The 14,512-nt window shown below is 41.0% G+C and overlaps 1 protein-coding gene across 1 annotated transcript in view; it reads right to left on the bottom strand.

The window, feature by feature from the left end:
• The window catches only part of frem2a (FRAS1 related extracellular matrix 2a), a 64,801-nt gene extending 59,747 nt beyond the window's left edge, over positions 1-5,054 (bottom strand). The window contains exon 1 of the mRNA XM_017418213.3: positions 68-5,054. Within this exon, the coding sequence (XP_017273702.1) occupies positions 68-5,054 (4,987 nt within the window). The remainder of the gene's footprint in view (positions 1-67) is intronic.
• Between the last annotated feature and the right edge of the window lie 9,458 nt (positions 5,055-14,512).

The raw sequence follows: 14,512 nt of genomic DNA, 5'->3' as shown, positions 1-14,512 counted from the left end.
GGTATTGAGGGATGTTGTTGGTGAAAAGTAACATTCAAAAAAACTGATGAAGATTTTAAGAGCTTACCTTGACTAAATGTGTTAATGGAGTTGTTTCCATGTCCCAGGTTAACAACATAGCCATGTTTGGGTGGAGTGCTGATGTGGAACACCACCGAGGCCGGTTTGCTGTCCCAGTCCTCTGCCTTCAGCACCTTGGGGCTGATAGGGAACCCCAGGAGACCTGTGGGCAAAATCTTCAAAGTGGGTGCTCCTTTATTCACCACAATCTGGGGGACACCATTGTCGATTGCTTCTATAGTGATCTTCATAGTCTGAGGGCGCCTAGTCTCAAAAACTGTGTCGGGGAAAACATAGAAGTCAGTGTGTGTGCCATCAGTAACAGTAAAGGAGAAAGAGTCCTCTGATGATTCAGTCCCATCGTGTTTGTAGCTGATGAGATTTTCATTGAGGTCTTGTTTTGTGAAGCTGGTGACAGGCGTGGACTGGTTGTACAGCAGTTTGCCATGAACAGGGGGTTGGATGACAGTAAATTTGATCAGCCTTTCAACTGTGTCCTGGTCCTCAGCAGTAAGCTCAAATGGTGTGATCAGTTTCAGCTGGCCCTCTGTGACAACCAGGCCATTTACTGTCACAACAGGTTTCTTGTTATCAACATCTACTATAGAGATTCTAAATGTTCTGAAAATAGGGTTGTAGCCGTCAGTGACTTCAAACTCAAAGCTATCCATTTTTACTTCATCGTCTGAGGTGTGGATGTAGAAAATCTTACTGCCAGCCAATTGGAGTTGACTAAACTCTACAATGGGCATCCCAGGAGTATCTGTGCACTCCAAGTGGCCTCTGATAGGGGACCGTGTGACAGTAAAGACCAAGTTCTCATCAGGGCTATTAAGATCAGAAGTACTGAGTAGATCCGTGGTTAAAGTCACTCTCCCACCTTCTCTCAGAGACACGCCTTTACTTACAACATCTGGGAAGACCATGTCAATGCTGCCTATAGTGATGTAAAAGAAGCGATCAATGAGTGGGTTAATTCCATCAGTAACATCAAATTTTACTAAGTCTCGGATGCCCTCCTGTCCGTTGTGCATGTACAATATAAGTCCTGCATCAATTTCGGCTTGTGTGAAGTTCATGCCAAACGTGATGTTCTCCAGAGACCCAGATGGTGTTTTTCTCTGCAGGACACCCTGACCAGGTGCAAACCGGATAATATATGTTAGCATACTGTCCTCTGAATCTAAATCTGTTGCTTTGAGCACTTTATTGTTAATCTCTTTAGTCTCTCCAATTTCCACTTCTAGGCCATCATTGATAGCCAATCTGGGGGTCTCATCATCAACAGCAATGATCATAATCACAGCTGTTTTCTGCACAGAGTACTTTCCGTCCGTCAGAGTGATATCAAAGCTGTCCTCTGTTGTCTCTGAGTCATCGTGCTCATAAATAATACTTGATGCCTCTTTAATCTGTTCCAAAGTGAAATTTGTCACCAACACAGAGCCCGTGGATAGTTGGTTTAAAATGGCGCCATGTTTGGGAGGTTTGGAAACAATAAACATTAGCTCCTCAGGTGGAATGTCAGCATCGGCTCCAGTCAGAATCGGCGTGTCAATGACAATGTTCATTCCCTCCATCACAATAATTTCCCTCAAGTTAATCTCTGGCTTTTCATCATTTTTTGGATTGATAACGATTGGGAAGAAATGGTTCTCTGAGAAACTGATGCCATCAGAGCACCTAAAAGTGAATCTATCCTCCACTGGTTCTACCCCCTTGTGAATGCTCTGCACATAGTAGATATTTCCTTCCCCTATGTCTCTGAGGGTAAAAGCACTGATAGCTGTTCCTGACCTTGATTTTTCTGAGCCTGGGGCGGGGGATATATTTTCCACATAGCCTGCAGTGGGTTGGACAATGATGGTGCAAAGGATATCATCCGTTGGAGTGTCATTATCATCAGCGTTCAAGTGCTGAGGGCCGATGGCATATTTCTCTCCTTCAGTAACACTGAATTGAATTCCAACTTCAACCTCAGGGGCCTGATTGTCAACAGGAAGAATAGTGACTTGAACATGGACCCCTTTGACCTTATTGCCACCTACTGTCCAATCACCGGACATGTCTGTAAGTGTTAGATTAAATCCATCCTGCTGAGAGGTCAAACCTATCTCACCACCAGTGTGTGCATAAACAACTACTCCATTAATTATGTCAGCTTGTATAAACCTGGTGGCAGGCACTCCTTTAACCAAAATTTCTCCCCAAACTGGTGGATCTTCCACAATAAATGTCAGCTGTTGGTCATCTGTGTCGTCATCATGACCTTGAATCACATTAGTTGTAATTTCCGTGGCACCGTTTTCCAATACATCCATATGGGCCCCAATTGTTCCAGCAGGCAACGTGATTGTCGGTGTTTCATCATCGACAGGTTTTACATTAACTTTGACCGTCACTGTCACAATATGAAAGCCATCACTGACATCCAGCTGAAATTCATCACTCATAGTCTCTTCTCCACTATGAATATACGATATTTTCCCCTCTGAGATATCCTCAACTTTAAAACACCCATTTTTTTCCAGTTCAGTGAAAGTGACCTGAATCTGACCGTGTTTAGGAGGCTGACTCAGAGCAAAGGTTATTTTCTCGCTCTCCGTGTCAAGGTCTGTTGCATCCAACTCAGCAATGGTGACGATGTGCATGCCGCCTTCAAACACAGCAAAGCCAGTGTTTGTAATCTGGGGGGGGTTGTTGTTGACTGGTTGCAGGTAGATTGTGAAAGCCCCTTCTGCACTGTTCCCAGCTGTGTCTTCAACAGTGTAGCGGAACTGCACAACGTGGGGTGTAATTCCCAGCTCAACATCAGGAGGTGCATAGGAGATCTTGTGATGGTTGATTTGAGCTTGTGTGAACTCAGTAACATCAGTGTTAGGACGGTCTGTCAGAACCAAAGAACCAAACACAACTGGGTTATTTTCATCTATATCTTTTGGGACCTGGATAACTGTGTATTTGAGATCACGGTCCTCAGAGTCTAAATCAGTGTAGTGCAGGACTTCTTTGCTTAAGTACGTGAGTTTGTACTCCTCAACAGTCATCTGCAGAGTTGTGCCAGGGTACAGCTCAGGGGGCACATCATCAATAGGTAAAACACGAATTAGGAAAGCACTATTTGCAGACAAATTAGGTGGGTCATTGTCATCCTGTACTCTGAATACAAACTGATCCATGATTGTATTTGTGTTGTGTGGGCCTGTGTGCTTGTAAAACAACTTCCCGTTTGTGATGTCTTTCTGATGCCACTCTGTCACCTCCTTCTCATACATTTCATCTTCAGCATTAAACTTCCAAGAGGAGGGGTCCTCTGGGGCATCCGACTGCCGCAGAAGCACTGTGCCAATTGTGGAAAAAGGGGGAACAACTGTAAATTTAATAGTTGAGTCTTCAGAGTCAATGTCAGCAGCACTGAGCATGAGAGGAGATATGGGCATCATTTGATTTTTGAAAAGCACCAAACCTGTGTTGGCATTGATAATCGGTGGCTCGTCATCAGTGGGAACAATTGTGATGGGAAAGAGGAATTCAACCTCATTTGTCCCATCTGTCATCTTGAAGACAATGTTGTCACTGTATGTGTCGCTCCCATCATGCTGGTAAATAACAATCCCTGAGGTAAGGTCAGCAGGTGTGAAGAATTTGCTCTGAGAGCCCAGCACCATGAGCTGCCCATGCTGCAGCCCATCCACCACTATGATTGTGACAGCTTCGAGGCTGTCCTCGTCGCTGATCTCTAAGTTGTGGGAGCTGATGAGGGGCCGTGATTGGCCCTCATACAGCAGCTGACCGGTGTTACGTGTGACCACCGGGGCCAGGGTGTTCATCGGCTTCACAACAATCATGAAAGCAAATGGATCTGACACGGCCTCCTCTGTGTCTACCACCTCAAACTCGAGCTGAAAAATCCTCTCGGTGTCTGAGTCCAGCGAAGGTGGCATGTAGGCTATTTTCAAATCCTGCAAGTCCCTCTGGTAGAAGGATGTGATTGGGAGGTTTCTGTCATCGGTGCTAACAATGTAGCCCTCCTCATAAGATAATGGGGAGCTGATATTGAAAATGAGCTCATCTGGGTCTGACTCTGCATCCTCAGCGGCGAGCATCTCAGGTGTCAGGGCGGTCATGACAAACTGGCTCACCTCCATCATCATCATGGACACAAAGCTGGGTTTGGGGGGAGTGTTCTCCTCTCCATCTCTGATACGAATCATGAGATGAAAATACTCCTGCTTCACCAGGTTGTCTTCCTTATCGTGCAACTCTACAACCATAGGAACATAGTCCCTGTTTGGAGACTTGCCGGTAAAGGTGTGCTCGTAGCGGATATCAGCTTGTAAAAATTCATCACAGTTCATCATTGTGGAAAGTTTGCCTCCATCAATGAGTTTTCCATATCTTGGCAGTGCACTGTTGCTGGACAGGGATGTCACCTCACATTTGTAAAACTCTTTATCATAAGCAAACTCTAGAATCTTCGTATTAATTGGATTACTAATCCCTTTGAGATTAACAACAGTGAGAGGCATGTTTTTGGTGAGTAACTCCAGCTGCGTAAAAACCACTTCCACCTCCATCATGAAGGGGATAATAACAGTTTCTGTTTGAGCGTCATACCTGAGCTGCAGCTTCACTCTATCTACAGCCGGACTCCTCGAGCCGTAGTGGGAATAAATCACATCGCTGGGGCCGAAATCACACGGAAACTTTTTGGGGGCGAGGTGCCCCGGTCTCTGCGAGAGCGGATCGTTATCCAGCACGGTGATGCTGCATCGGTCTCCCGGCTGAGTCTGAATCACCAGATCGTTGACGGGGTCGATGAAGACGGACCTCCCGAAAGGCACGCGTATTCCGCTGTTGGCCACCAAGATCGCGTCCTCCGAGAGCTCCGATCTGAGCGCGTAAAATAATCCGGAGCTGTCGGGCGGCTGCGCGTAAACAACGAGACCTGTTACAGAGACGCAGAAGACGGAGAGAAGTCCGCGGAGCAACATCTTCGCCTCGGAAAACACCGACTGCTGCTGGGCTGTTGCTGTGTTCCACGCTAAAACATTGAAAAATGTATATATTTTAAAAAAAATCCTCCACAAATGTCAGTCAGGAGGAAATCTGCACGGCGAGTCCCGCGCATCCATCCGTCCGAAGCGTCGACATGCTGGGGGAGAGCAGCGCGCAGGAGTTTTAACTTCAGACTCCTGAGAGGCACCGAGCGAGGAGCTGCCGCCCATCTCTGCGCATATTGGATGGATTTGAGGGTTTGTTAGTTCAGCAAAGGGGCCAATGGGCAGCACAGCTGACAGTCACAGAGAGGAGGGGATGACCAAAAAAAAAGAGAAAAATGAGGTGTAATTCATTTGGCTTTACTCAATTTACAAACTTTCTTCTTGTATTGCTTGCAAAATAAAATGTAACACACTAATGTGATCAGCTGAACTCCACACAGACAAGTGTCCCCATCTTTTATTTAAATCTAAGTTATGCAACAGTGTAAACTACAACTGAGCAGTCTTAATTTAACATCTACCCTCAGTAAAAGTACAAAAAAATAATCTGTAAATGTCCCACTGTTATATTTAATGCCATTAAATCGCACTTGATCAAGCATTAATGTGGGACTGAAGTTATAGAATGATTTAGATAATGTTACTGAATTTAGGAATCTTAAAAAAATGTTTATGAATTTGTTGAATCATAACATTTAAGACTGATTATAATGATTGCAGGCAACTTTGTATTTGGGGTTGCGTTTGTGGACAAATGCACAAAAAAAATATTCATATGCAATCTGCTTTAGAATTAGGGCAAGTCATATATAGGACTTTTTTTTACTTTCTGTTCCTTTTCCCCCTCATGAAATGTGGGGAATTTTGTTTGAGCTATGTCAGGGTTTTGTTTTCTTCAATTAGCTATCGGTATTTGGACATTTGATTGAGTGGAAGAAATAACATGAAACAAAAAATAATGAAAGAACATGAAGGAGGTCTCACTGTGAAACTTCATTAGAATTAACATCATTCTTCAACGTGAGTGCAACCAACAGTTATTTTTCATATAAAATTCATTCATCATTTTCTCATTTACTGATGAACTGATACATTTGTATGACCTCTAAAAAATACTGAGGAATGCAGACGGCTGTCCTCTCACTGACAACATAAATTAATGTCTTTTTTTGTCTTAGCTGACTGATTAACTAATAAATATTTTCTGCATCTCTGTGCTTTAAACAGTCGGATAGCTTTGTTTAAAAATAAGCACATTTCAAATGGTATTTGAACGTTTTGTGTAAAAAAAAAATGCACCAGCTGATGGTATTTTGCTGATTACAGATGAAAAGGTTCAGAAGTAATTGCTAAAAGAGTTCATACAGAAGAAATAGACAATGGAACGATTTCGCCTCAGCACTGGATTTCAGTAAAAGTTCTTTCTACTTATAAAACTACACACCAGAAAAAGATTGTCCTATCAATTCTGGATGTAAAGACAGATAAATCAATAATTCAAACACTGTTAGGTAAGTATCCAACACATTAACTCTTAAAAAGAAATACTTTTTAGATCTTGTGGAAACTACATATTTTACTTTAGTTCCTGGGTCCGGTCTGGCCATAACACACTGCTGCATGTCATCTCTCTACCAATACTGATGATATAAAAGCTGAGCTTTGGGCTTTATTCCTTAATTAAAGAGACACTGTCATTAGTCAGTCCGGTTTTGGCTTATTAAATCTCTGAAATGCTCCTTCTCATTTGCTCAGCTGTATGTCCACACTCCTCACAGAAAGCTGCAGTGTGGCGATTCAGTTCTTTATTGCCTATTCATGTATGCATTCATCCATTTATTTATTTACCTGTTTATTTTGAGGCATTCAGCACGGGCCTCTAAATAATGCTGACCTTCCCTTAAGGAAGAATAAGACAATAAAAACCTTACCATTAACCGGGGGGGGGGAATAACCCTGTTCCCGTATTGTTCATCCGATGCAAAAAGCTAAATTTCAAACCGCTGCCTTAAGCAGCTGTTTGGACAAGTGGAAAACACTCTCAAGTCTTGCAGATCAAAAAGTGCAGAAAACTGTGAAGAAAGAGGAAATATCTATCTTGCAAGTACATGCTGGTGATCGAGGGAAAACTGCAAAGTAAGATGAAATGTGCTCAGAGCAATTTAAACAATTTTACTGTGCATATTTTTCATTAATGTATAGTAAATGTAAAACAAAGATTTGTAATGGCTTTGGCATGACTGCCTTTAATGCAAATATTTTTATTCAAACAAATTGTATTAAGTTATGGATCAGCTCATCTGAGTACAAGCATCATAAATGCTATGAATGAATGAAACAGTCATTCGTTCTGATAGAGCCATTATCAGGTGACTGGCTGTAAACCAGCTGAAGAATTGTTCAATGGCTATAAAACCGATAACAAGTTGCTGTCACGAATATTTAACAAGTTCCTCACTTCTAATTCCAACAGCCTCGACTCTTTAAAATCTTGAGACTTAACCCCGAGCTTTGGTGTGACTTTTTGATTCTTCGCCGGCTCCATTTAAAATTCCAGGTGATTAAAAGCTTCCAGAGCCATGTTTTTTTTTTTTCCAAGTACAAGGCAAAGGCTGATTTTCCAGCTGTCATTCACTTTATAAGCACAAATACATGCTTGTTACTTCACAGGACAAAAAACACCTGCATGCATGTTAGGTTTGCACTGTGGGAAGACATGACACAGATTATACTGAGAGTCTGCAGCAGAGACGTGGAGCGAGATATGAACAACTTGGCAAAAATTAAAGGCCGTGTTTCACCTTAAACTTTGAGCGTCATTCTAACATTCTTTTACAGAAAATAAAAGGTAAAATAATTTGCATAACATTTGTCTGATGAGCACCTGCTTCTGCGATTCAACCTTCTGAATGGTCAGACATTTGTTCTGTTCCCAATGTGACTAATTAGCACCCAGACGCTGGCTCAGTCCTGCGGCTCTCTATCACCTGATGGGCACAATGAAACTTTTGGAAAGCTCAGCCTCACATTTGTGGTACAGGATTCGGGGTTCCTTCTGTGCAGCAGCTGTTGTGCCCTGATAAGGCCACATGTGGAGATTTTGAGGTTTGAGCCTACACGGCTCAGTGAAAAAACTCAAAACTGCCGACTAATGACATTGTGAGGGTCAGGTACATCCTAATTTGTTACATATGCATAAAACCTTGACATGTATGCAAAAAAATATTAACTTCTCAACAACACCAAGCAAATTTATTCCAGTCGAATTTACATTTTTCCTCTTATGGGCAGTTTCAAACAGGCTTGACATTATTGTTGTTTGTAGGTGAATAAATGGTGCAAGTTACATCCTCAGACACACGATGGGTGAGGATTAAGTCTGGTTATCTGAGGGAATCACTACAAAGCCTTTAAAATAACCCACAGACAAAAACAAAGCAGGCGATACAGGAAATCTTCTAAATCCTGATATCAAAACACACCACCCACAGATCCCAGTTGCAAAAATAAAAAAATCAAAACAACTCAAGTAAAATGATTCAAAAGAACCATTAGCAATAACTGAAGTTAGCCACAAAATGAATTAAGGAAAAATAAAAGTCTACCATTATTTAAAAGAATGCAAATTTTCCCTAGTTATATAGAGTTATAGCTATTTTATGTTGGCTAATGTTGATTAGCTATGGCAGCCATCATTAAAGTTTCATTAAAATATGTCCAGTAGTTCATTCACAGCATGACAGAAGGATTTTAAACATCTAGAGAAGGTAAGACAGATGAAGCTGTTTTTCATAGTTTCACTCAAGTACAGCATAAAATAACGTTTTTGCATTCATTTCGCCGCTGCTACACTTATGTTTCTTTAACACTCAGCATCAATAAAAAGTAAAAAGAGCATGCATCCTGTCACTCCCCACTCTGACCTCTCTATCTTTAGAACTACACGGAGCCTGTTTCTTCTCGAGGCAGACACATAAAAGCTCGACATGCAAACTCACTGGTTACATCTCCCTGCAACATGAAATTACTTTTTGTCTGGGTCAGCCGAACATGCAATGGTAAATCACCTCCATCTGCACCCCCATGCCCCCACCCCCCCCATGCCACTTTGCACACACTCACCCAAGTGCATACAAAGGCTCACATCTGGTCGGTCTTTGTTCCCACATTACAGCGGTGGAAAAGCAGACATTCTCGGGACGCCTCAGAAACTCCTTTCCTCCGAACAGAAATGTTAGTGCCATTGCTGCTCTGTAATCATCAACACAATGACCATGTTAGTTTACACAAAGTGCCATTCTGGGTACGGTTTGCCGTCTGGTGAAACTGCCAGTTTGCTCCCGCGTCTCGTACATTTCAATTCAGCCACAGATGACAATCCTTCTGCAGACTTCTGCCTTTCATTTCAAGAAACAGGGTCATTGTTGTCAGTTGTGGGAAAATTGAGTAAATACTGGTTGTAACTGAGGGTTTTTTGCTTTTTTTTTTTTTTTTTCCTGTCTCGATTCACCAGAAAACGGTGAGAAAAGGCAGACTTTTAATGAGCTATTTTCTGTCTTTTGAAGCAATTGCTCTAGTTTAGTTCCATTTATTGCACAAAGGCCAGGTATTAGTCTTCTGCAAAGTGCAACATTTCTCAGGCAGACACTCACTGGCGAGGCTTTTACAAGAGGTAGTTTATATCATTTGGTTACAGCCTGCATGTGAAACCTTTTTAGGGGGTTGCCTTTCAAATTTGTCCCTTGAGGACACCATTTTCTGTTTAATGTGATTTCATAACAATGATCGGTTTAATGAGGGACAAACCTGCTGCAATCAGACAAAGCACTCAGCCTTCAGCCCTGCAGGCAGAGTCAAACTGTAACCTCTGCTGTCAGATCTCACTGTTTCTTATTGAAAGTTTGTTACAGCTTCTCTTTTTTTACAGCTTTTTCTGGTCTATGTGAATTACTATGTCAGATAAATAATAGAAGAGAAAAAGAGAGTCCAGACTGAATTATTCTGCATTCTATTAGAAAGGTGTAGGAGTGTAAGAACAGAAAATTAATGCTCATGCTATAAGAATAATCTTGCAAAAATACAAATAGATTTCCATGATGTAAAATAAAAAAACTATGATTATTCCTGTAAATTTAAATAAGATGGGGAACTGATTTAAATGCTTATTTATTCCATTTCAATGACCAGGTGAAGAACTGATGTGGTTCGTGTTTTTTATAAGCTACTGCCCTCTGGTGGTGAAGATTGGTGGAGCAGCCAAGAACACAAATGTCCAAGCCAAGTTGATGGACCAGGTAATGTTCACTGAAACGAAACACAACCAGCAGCAGGTCTAGATGTAGTCATTTCTTGATCACCATATATTCTGATACAGATATTCATTTCTACTGAATATCACATGCAGTGCATATAAAAAAGTGTACACACCCCTGTTACAATGCCAGGTTTTTGTGATGTAAAGACAACTACTATTAATCATTTCATTGATTTTCTCACCTTTACCTTGACACACAACTCAACCAATAATTCGGGAAAAAAACTGCTGGGGGAAAATCTAAAAATAAAACCAAGCAATAATTTGGCTGCAAGACTAATAATGTGTTGAAGCACCCTTTGATTCCTTTACTGCTTCCGTTCTTCCTGGGAACACACCTGCCATCAATTAAAGTGACTCTGATTACCCTGAATTAAAGTTCAGCTGTCCTGGTAGGATTTTCCTGACATTTACTTGGTTGCATCCCACAGTAAAATACATGGTTCACCAAGAGCTTACAGAGCGTCGAAATGATGATGTTGTTTGAAAAGCGGCAGTCAGGAAAAGGTTACAAAATTTCCCCCCACAGCATTAGAAAACTCAAGGAACACAGTGAAGACAAAAAAAAGGGAAACATTAGTGACATTACCAAAAACTGAACATCTCTACAAAATTATTGAGAAGAAAAGGCGGAAACTGGTCAGGAAGGGGCAATATTGTAGGAGCTGCAGCAAGTTTTTATGAGTACTGGTTGTTTTCTACATATGAGAACAATTTCCTGTCTTCTTGATAAGGAGAAGGGCTGCAAAATAGAAGCCTTTTTCAAAAGCCATCAAGGCCTGAACAAAAAAAAACTATAACAAATGCAAAGGACAGACCAAACAGGAACTTAAACATATAACCTAACACCAAGATAATCAGTTTTGTTCTTGACTGAAAGAAAAAAAACAATTATTTTGCCTTTACACGCTGTGACCTCTATTGGAATATGCAGCCGTGATGCTTTGAGTTAAATTCTAACTTTAACATACAATCTGAAAATTCAAATCCTGGTAGAATAATGATCACTTTGCAAGTGTTTTCAGCGCAACAGCCTCGCATTCGCAAGTGTTTGATAGTTGCCGCTCAACATAAATATACACCTGCTGCTATAATGTTTGCAGAGCACGGGCTCTCCAAATAAGTCTCCACACTGTGAGGGCACGCTCTCACAGCATGCTGCCACCGGGCCTAAACAAGCTGCTGCCTGAAAGGTACATTGGCTAAAACGTTGCTCTTTCTGTTTGCAGCATGCACACAAACCGAGCCTGCAGTCGTTGTGTCCTGAAAATGCACCCTCTTTGAGATCCATAATTATTCCCACGAGTCATAATTCATACGGGTGAAGAAAGTTGGTGCATGTGAAATGCAAAGAAAACGGGGATTAGAAAAATTCGGCTGGAGGCTTGTTTAATCAGATTTAAAAGACTCCCGAACCTTATGGAGAACGTGTTTTCAAAACCAGTTTTCTATATGGCCTCAGTACCAGCCTTGGTTTATTTATTTATTTATTTATTTATTTGATTTTCAATGGAGCCTTTAGGATATAAAGAATTTCTTTCTTTTAACATTTCTAAAATAAGAACTGATAATTTCCCAACTAACAGAGTTACAAATCTGGAGCTATAATCTTTATGGGAGTTTATTTAGTTAACATTTTATTCTATAAACTTAAACCTAGCAAACCCCATGTCCCCGTCAAGTACCTTTTATACACAAAATATCTATAATTTGAGCAGCGGATCATTTTTTTTACATGTAATTCCTTTTAATAAATGATGTTTTACAGATTTTGGTTTGTCAAACATAATGACTGGATAGTAAAAGCCACATCAGACATGAATTAGTTTATAATTGAGAGTCATGAAAACACTGAAAAATCATTGCAGAAAATAATAACTAATAAAATTATAACTAGAACTTTTGTCAAATCTAAGAATTTAGCTTCCCAGAGTCCCCTCATGTGGCGTTCTGCCTGTTGTCATACTGATTTTTTGACAGAAGAGGGCAGGATTAGGTCATTAAGAATATTAAATAATTCTAATGGAGGCTCAATAGCTCTTTCAAATAATTCAAGTGTGATAACATCTATCTATCTATCTATCTATCTATCTATCTATCTATCTATCTATCTATCTATCTATCTATCTATCTATCTATCTATCTATCTATCTATCTATCTATCTATCTATCTATCTATCTATCTATCTATCTATCTATCTATCTATCTATCTATCTATCTATCTATCTCTTCTTTTTCCCCGCTGTTCCCTTTTCAGGGGTTGCCACAGCCAGTCTGTCCTCACTCCAACTACCTCCATGTCCTCTTTAACTGCATCCAGATATCTCCTTTTTGTCTTTTGTTGTTTCTGGCAGCTACATGTCTAACATCCTTCTACCAATATACCCACTGTCCCTCCTCTGTACATGTCCAAACCATCTCAGTCTAACTTCATCTCCCAGCCGTTCAACCTGTGCTGTACCTCTGACGACCTCATTCCTCATCCTATCCATCCTTCTCACTCTCAAGGAGAACCTCAACATCTTCAGCTCTGCCATACAAGTCCTTCTCTCCCTCCATAGTGTCCAGCCTCTTGTGCAATTCATCATATGCCTCCTGTTTTGCCTTGGCTACCGAGCTCTTTGCCCCTATGTTGCATCTCCCTATATTCTTGTTTACCGTCTTCAGTCCTCTCGTTGTCCCATTTCTACCTGGCAGACCTCTTCCTCTGGATAACTTCCTGCACTTCACTATTACACCACCAGGTTGCCTTATCATCTTTTCTCTGTCCAGATGACACACCAAGTACCTTCCTACCTGTCGCTCTCCTAACTGTGGCTGCAGTAGCCCAGTCATCTGGAAGCTCTTTCTTACCACCCAGACCCTTTAACAGCTCCTTTCTGAACTCCTCACAACATTCTTCCTTCCACAACTTTCACCATTTGGTCCTCTTCTCTGGCTTTACTCTGTTCCTCTTCTTCACTATAACAGTTATCCTACACACCACCATCTGATGCTGTCTGGCCATGCTCTCCCCTGCCATAGCCTTACAGTTCACAACCCCCCTCAGGTTACCTCTTCTACACAGAACGTAGTCTACCTGCATACTCCTGCCTCCACTCTTATAGGTCACTCTGCTGTTTGGAAATAGGTGTTGACTACAGGCATCCTCTTGCCATACTTGCCCATCACTTCCTCATATCCACTGTTATATATATATATATATATATATATATAAATATATATCTGTGTGTGTTAACTGATGTTTTCCACTCTCTTTGTAGATTGCATGAACAGCTGTAAGGCAGTATTACATATATGTGAGTGAGGGAATACACTGAAAATTAGCTGCAGAGGTTGTCAATGAAAAGGTTGTTTGCACCTCTGCAGGAGCTTTCTTTATCTGGCTCGCTGACCTGTGGCTAGACCGATGGGCTTTATCGCTGAGCCTGTTAAGGATCAGCAGATCTCATTTTAGATTGGCTGCCACTAATGGAGGAGGCCAAAGTGCACACTCAACATGACATTTATAAAGCAGTGGGGGCACAGAAAGAGGAGAAAAGCACAAAGGAGTCCACGAGAGGAGCCTTTGAAAGGAAAAGTGGACTTTATTCCCCGATTCAATGCGATCAGTCAATACTGCTGTCATCCCGCATGTCAGCATCCTGTTGACTGTTTCTCTGATTGCCTGCTATTTATAAACTGAAAGTTAAAAAAAAAAAAAAAAAAAAAGAATCTGGTGGAAATCTTAATCTGTTTTTCCTTGCAGAAAGCAAGAGATAAAAATAATCTTTGTGGGTTTTTGTAAAATCCTGCAGGGACAATTAGCAAATATAGCTGAGGACTTTCTTCTGTCAGCTACAGTTTTCATAATTTCTATGTAAATACAATTGTTAAGAGATACTGAAGCAAATGAAAGAGGTAACAGACTTTTTCCTAAATATCCGTCAGGACTGTCTTAGTCAATCTGTTTTGCTAAAAAAAATGGGTGTGTTAGCAGGTGCTCTCTAATTTTCCATCTGTGTAGACAGAAAGTTTGCAGAGCCTTCAGTAATTTTGCAAATATGTTGAAAAAAAATATTGAAATATCCATCAGTTTGTTCCACATATTTGATATAATTCTGTATCATTTATGCTTTAAGAAGTTGGGTTGAG

This window comes from Kryptolebias marmoratus, linkage group LG13 (genome assembly GCF_001649575.2).
Source record: "Kryptolebias marmoratus isolate JLee-2015 linkage group LG13, ASM164957v2, whole genome shotgun sequence".
Taxonomy (NCBI): Eukaryota; Metazoa; Chordata; class Actinopteri; order Cyprinodontiformes; family Rivulidae; genus Kryptolebias; species Kryptolebias marmoratus.
Note: the sequence above shows the minus strand (reverse complement) of the source record. Positions and strands in the feature narration are given on the sequence as shown.